This window comes from Mustela lutreola, chromosome 2 (genome assembly GCF_030435805.1).
Source record: "Mustela lutreola isolate mMusLut2 chromosome 2, mMusLut2.pri, whole genome shotgun sequence".
Classification (NCBI taxonomy): domain Eukaryota; kingdom Metazoa; phylum Chordata; class Mammalia; order Carnivora; family Mustelidae; genus Mustela; species Mustela lutreola.
This window is the reverse complement of record NC_081291.1, coordinates 13,436,449-13,442,448: the sequence shown is the minus strand read 5'-3', so window position 1 is coordinate 13,442,448 and position 6,000 is coordinate 13,436,449. Positions and strand designations below refer to the sequence as shown.

Below are 6,000 nucleotides of genomic sequence, written 5' to 3'. Positions count from 1 at the left end.
AGGCAGAGCAACCAGTCAATGTCGTGACCCCTTTGGCAAGAAGAAGGGCCCCCATGCCAGCTCTTAAGTCTGCTGTAATCCTGGCTCTCCCCAGTTAAACCACTTAGTCCAGCCAAAAGGTACTGAAGTGGGCTCCCTGCAACAACCCCCCAGGTTTGGCGAAAACCAAGAAGACTTCCTGGCTATTTTCTTGAGTGAGAGCAGGTAAGGCCGGCTGAGGAGGCTCCCCCACGCTTACTCTGAACCCCAAGCCTTGGGAGTGGGCTCACGGGGGCAGTGGGGAGAGACCTCTGGTCCTCTGCAGAGCTCCCAACCCCTGGTCCTCACATCTCTGGGCAGAGAGGACATGAGGTACAGGAATTCTTCCCACCTGGTCTGGAGCCCCCTTCCCCAGGCAGCAGGAAGTGAAAGTGCCCAGGTCTTGTCAAAATGGGCTTCCTGCACCCTTTCCCTGGCTGCGGTGCCCCATTTTCCCTGCTTTGGGGGGAATCGAACACGGCACCTCCTTCCTTCCTCAGTGTGTCCCTCATCCCCTGGATGAACACCGAGGCTGCTCCTGGTAATTCACCGCCTCTAACAAGGCTGCTGTCAAAGTTCTTCACTGGATGCCTTGGCATCTGTGTCCTTCCAGTAGGGTCAGAGGTCACACGCAGCTTCCGCTTGGGGAGTGTGGCCAGTGGTCCCCAGGTCAGACGTCACTACGGTGCCCTCCTGGGCGGCCCCACAGGTGCTTCTGCTCACAGGCACGCCCTGTTCCTGCTCTGACTTCGGGGTCCCTGCTGTGCTGGGCTGAAACCCTGTACCTTGTGGGTGATGTGTCTGCATGTCTGCCTTCCCGCGCCAAGTCCAGACTCTGACCCCTCAGTAGGTCTAGGAGCTGGCTGGCTCTGCGGGAGAACAAAACGCTTCTCAAGAATAGGACCACCTTCCTTGGCCACCAACCCAGACCCGGCCACTACGCAGCTCATCTCCAGCCTGCTAACAGACGTTTAACAGTCTCCTGGTGGGACACACCCGGCCAACTCTACCTTAATGGGACATTCCTAAAAAATGACCACACTTGGCAAAGTGGTGCCAGCCACAGGGCTTATGGGGAAAATGAAGTCAGGGCACAACTCATAAGCTGTCATTGACACATTAGAAAAAGAGGCACCTACTAAAAATGGAAGGACTGCTGTACCTACGTTAAGTGGCTTCAAAGGACATGACTTCTACAGCAAATAATACAACACTTGACCTTTGGAAGGGACTTGAGGTCCTCAAGGGACTTGAGGTGGACATGGAGTGGGGAGGTTGTAGCCAGTTTTCCAGATGGGGAACGGCACGGTAGCTCCTAAGAGCTGAGGGAGGGGTTGGGGGTATGGTGGAGGGTGGGGGTTTGTGTATTCCCAGGCAACTCGGGTCAGCTAGGCACAGTTTTCTGCATTCATCCAGCCTTGCCCCTGGGCAAAACCCTGCATAAGCAACACGGCATTCAATCACATCATGCTCAAATCCATCTCGGACGTATCCATCATGTTGGAACAAATTTGCGCTTTCAAAGCAAATGAAAGCAGAATTAATGGGACTCCCCTTCCCACCTCCTGCCAGCTTGAAGCTACCAGCCAGAAGTCATTAAGGGTGATGGTGGGAGGGGCGTGGAGTATTAGAGTCTCTTCACCACCGGAGACAAGAGTCAGTAATATCCCCAGGAGCACAGAGAACAGGAAGATGCAAGGAAGTGAGGAAGCAATCACTTTAGAGTACTTACAACTTTTACTTTATTTTTTAATACTTTATTTGACAAAAAGAGCACAAGCAGGGAAAGAGGCAAGAAGAGGGAGAAGCAGACTCCCTGCTGAGCAGAGATCCCAATGTGGGGCTCGATCCCAGGACCCTGAGATCATGACCTGAGCTGAAGGCAGGTACTTAACCAACTGAGCCACCCAGACGCCCACAACTTTTATTTTTAATATCCTATACTTAATTACAAGTTTGTACAACTCAGGTTTAGCTCACATGTTTCCTAGATATGGATCAACCATCTCTTCCCCAGTGCCCCAGGGCAGCTGGTCCGGAGTGCTTACTTAGAGCCAGGGATCTGGTGTCCAGCAGCGAATGGGGCTTACAACCCAAGGGAGACAGACGGGAAGCAAGTGTCCCTGGGATAATACAATCGTGACCCCTGTGTCGAGCACCAGAGGGTCAGACTGGGTGATAAGGGCATGGCCATGTCTGGCTGCCTCCTACTCACCCCATTCGTGAAGGAGGGATCTCCTGCCATGAATAGTTTGAGATGGACGAACATTTGACACCCAACACCGGTGTGGTGAGGCGGACGGCAGCTAGTCCTGTATACTCAGCCCTGGGCTGGGGGAGGACCCAGCTGGCCACCCAAGGCCACATGGGGGGTTGCACTTGGGAGGGGAGTGAAATGCGGGAGGCTGTGGGAGGCAGACTTTGTAGTCAGGGCAGAGTGCCCCTGGTTCCCAAGGGAGGATGTGATCAGCTTATTTGAAAGACAAGGAGCTGAGATCTGCTAGGCCCAGGACTGGTGGGGTGTAACGGGTCAGGCCGACAGACTCTTGGTTAGATTCTTCTGCCAAGTGGGGGGCGTAGCTGGAGGGACAGGGGGAGCTCACAGTGAGGCCTTTGGGGACCTGGAAGGGCAGCGTGTCAAATCTGAGGTCTTATGACAGCGGTGTTCAGGGAAGGAGGGGCCGTGGGCAGGCTTGGGACTCCAGGAGGAAGACCATCCCAGGCAAAGAGGAGAGCTGGCATCTCGATGGTGGTGGTGGAGGGTGGTTGTCTGTGGAATCATGGAGGCCAGCGTGGCCAGAGCCCAGAGGAGCAGGGAGCAACTGGCTTCAAGGCTGGAGGACAGGGCCCAGTTTATGGACGGGCAAGGGTGGGGGTGGGGGGTGCTGGAGGCTGGGCAGCACAGAACGGTATTAGGGAGGTTATGCTAGAAGGCCCTGCCTGGTTGGGGAATGGGCTGAGGTCAGAGGCCTGCACCTCTTCCTGGTCTCAGCACCCTGTTCCGCCTCTTCCACCCAGGTTCCTGCAGGGCCCCGCCCACATCTACTAGGCAAGCCCTGTAGGCCCTTGGGTCCCCACAGCTGGCCCAGAGCTTGGCCACAAGAGGGCTGATGGAGAGGCCGCCTAAATGACCCAGGGTGCCTGGAAGCAGGGAGGTTCAAAGGAAGCTTCTAGGAGGAGCAGGAATTAGGCAGCCAAAAGAAAAGGGCAGAAGAGCAGAGTTTGGCGGGTCAGTGCGCAGCCTCTGAGAAGCTGGGGTGAGGCTGAGCCATCCTGGCAGCTTCCCGGCAGCCAGGAATTTGGACTTGGTCCCAGTGAACAGGGATCCCCGAAGATTTGGGGCAGGAGGGAAGTGTTAGGAGGGCCGTGGTAGCTGGAGTGGTCCTCCTAGAGGGGCCGATGGTGCCAGTTGGGGGGTGTGTGATGGTGGAAGGAGGGGGAGGAGAGGTTGATATGATATAGAAAGGAGGTGCACCCCCCTCCCCCGAGGGACCTATGACAAACCGCCCATTGCTCAGTTGGGGACACTCTGAGAAGCCCAATCCTGCTGTGTGCAGGGGAAAGGGAGGCCCCGAGAGGGAAGGGCCTGGCCGAGGGCATTTGTGGACAGTAGCAGGGGTGCGGAGAGGGTACTAGTGAGGACTGGCAGCCAGGGGCCCAGGGGCAGCTGCAAATCTGGAAGATTCACCCCTTGACCGGCCCGTCTCCCCAGACGGCTCCCCTCCTGACGCCACGTGCACTGCACAGGTCGCCGGGCCCTGGCTGGGGTGGGTGCCCTGCCGGGTTGTGCGGGTAGAGGGGTGAAGGCAGCACTGATGCAGCAGCCACCGGGGCGGCGGGGGCGGGGCCGGGGGCGGGGCCGGGGGCGGGGCGAGTCCGCAGAGGGGGCCTTGCGGGGGCGACTGGGGAGGCGGCTGGAGAGGAGACAGGGGAGGGCCGGTGAGGCGGCAGCCCCGAGAGGAAGTGGGTCCCAGGATGACGACCTGGGCTAAGAGGAGAGCGGAGGCTGGGGGGGGGGGGGGGGGAAGGAAAGGACAGCTCGGGTCCGAGGAACCGGGAGAACTTGGGCCTGGTTTGGGGGTGGGTCCAGGGTGGGTCAGGCCCGGGCAGGGGGCGGGGTGAATCCGGAGAGAGTCCTCGGAGGCGCCGAGTCCCGAGAAGGGAACGGGGGTGGGTCGGGGTCCGGAAAGGGGGCGGGGCGGGCGGCCTGGCCCGGAGGATGGGAGGGGAGCGGTGCCGGGAGTGGGCGGGGGGAATAGGGGCCGGGTAGGGTCGGAGGAGCCGGGAGGGCGTGGGCAGGGTCTGGGGGTGATCCGCCCAGGGGTCCGGGAAGGGGGCGGGGCGGGCGTCCCGGCTGGGGTTGGGGGAAAGTGCTTGGAGGGGATGAGTCCCGGGAGAAGCGCGGGGCGGGGCGGGCGGGACCGGGAGGGGGCGGGGCGGGCCCGGGGACAAGGCGGGTCCGGGGAGGGGGCTGGTCCGGGGCTGCCCCAGCTCGGCCGGCCGCGGAGCGGGGCGCATGGCGCCGAGCGCACGGCGCGGGGGCTGCGAACAAAGGGCCCCCGGCGGCTCAGGGGGCACCGCCGAGCTCGGATCCCGACCCTGGCCCAGCCCCGGCCCGGCCCCCTCCCTGGGCGCGGCACCCCCGCGGAGCCGAAAAATGTGGGGCGCCCTGCTCGTCCCGCTGCTGTGGCGCTTGCTTCTGCTGCTATCGCCGCGGGACGGCGTGTGCGCTGCGCCCCAGGCCCCGTGAGTTGCTCTGGGCGACGGAGGAGGTTGGCTGTCTTCTCGGGGAGGGGGTCCCGGGGATCCGCGCAGAGAGGTGCAGCGACCTGGCCAAGGCTACATAGCCTCCGCGCGCCGGGCGGGACCTAGAGTCGTGTCCGCTGACTCCCAGGGGTCGGACCGGGAAGGGGGCACTGGGAACCTTCAGAGGTGGCCACACGGAGGTGCAGGGAGTCCCCACAGCTAAGGCTGCGAGGCTAGCGCCTCCTCCTCATTCACCGCCTTGGTGTGACGGGGGGGGGGCGGGGGGGCTGTCGTCTTGGGTGGCGATTTCAAGTTGTCCGAGGCGTGGAGGCAAGAGGTGCGTGTCTTGGCTGGGAAACAGGAGAGACCCACCGTTCCGTTTTCCTTGGGAGGGCGTGGTGGCAGGGAGGAAGTGTTTGTTTTGCTTCCACATTTTTCTTGAAGTTTGACTACAGAGCTTCTGGTGAGTTGACACAGTGAGGAGGTGAACTAACTAGCTGCCAGGGAGAATTTCCCATGAGCTGGCTTCACCGGGAATATTTCCAGACCTGCCAAGTTGGGGTGAGCCCTACAAGGCTGTTGGATTCCGGGCGGCCTCCTGGAGCTGCCTAAGCTCAGTAGGGTAGTCCGGCCTTGGCCTTGTTGAGGAGGCTTGTTCAGGAGGCCCTTGCTTAGCAGTTTCCAGAAAACGTGCCCACCGTGGGACCAGGTGGGTGGGGTCGCTTTGGGAATCACAGTTTGAAAAGTAAGACCCTCTGCGCTTTAAGCAGTGGGATTTACCTGCCCTGGGCCTTGTGAAATTGGAATCCAGAAAATTTTTGTCCTGATCTTTCCAAGTAGGCATCCTTTAAAATGGAGGTTTTCGTCCAGGTGGGAGGGGTGGGCTTGTTTCCCTGGGCTCATTGGGCAATTCTAGGGACATTTTTGGTCTAGATCGAGGGGGGAGTCAGTGCTGCTGAAATATACAGAGTGGAGGCCAGGGATGCTGCGAAACATCTGGGCATCTGCAGGTCCACCCCCGCCACAAAGCTTGACTGGGCCCTAAATTACAGACCCACCTTATAAAGACCAAGTTTAGTTAGAGTCTCTGGGTTGCAGAGTTTCCAACGGTTCTCAAGAGTGTTTGCCTCTGACTAAAGTCATCCTGGGATATTACCTTCTGCCAAGGGAAATGGAATCCTTGTGTTGGGGGAGATGTGCTGGGAAGGGAAGTTGCAAAATTACTAACCTGGGTTT

The 6,000-nt window shown here is 59.9% G+C and overlaps 1 protein-coding gene across 11 annotated transcripts in view; it reads left to right on the top strand.

Annotated features, from left to right (window-relative positions):
- Positions 1-4,486: 4,486 nt before the first annotated feature.
- CPAMD8 (C3 and PZP like alpha-2-macroglobulin domain containing 8) overlaps positions 4,487-6,000 on the top strand; it is a 69,169-nt gene continuing 67,655 nt past the window's right edge. For all 11 annotated transcript variants that reach the window (XR_009350649.1, XR_009350648.1, XM_059160392.1 and 8 more), the window contains exon 1: positions 4,487-4,764. Coding sequence is in view for 9 of the 11 variants with exons in the window: in XM_059160392.1 (XP_059016375.1) it covers positions 4,535-4,764 (230 nt within the window). In the remaining 2 variants the exon portion in view is untranslated. The remainder of the gene's footprint in view (positions 4,765-6,000) is intronic.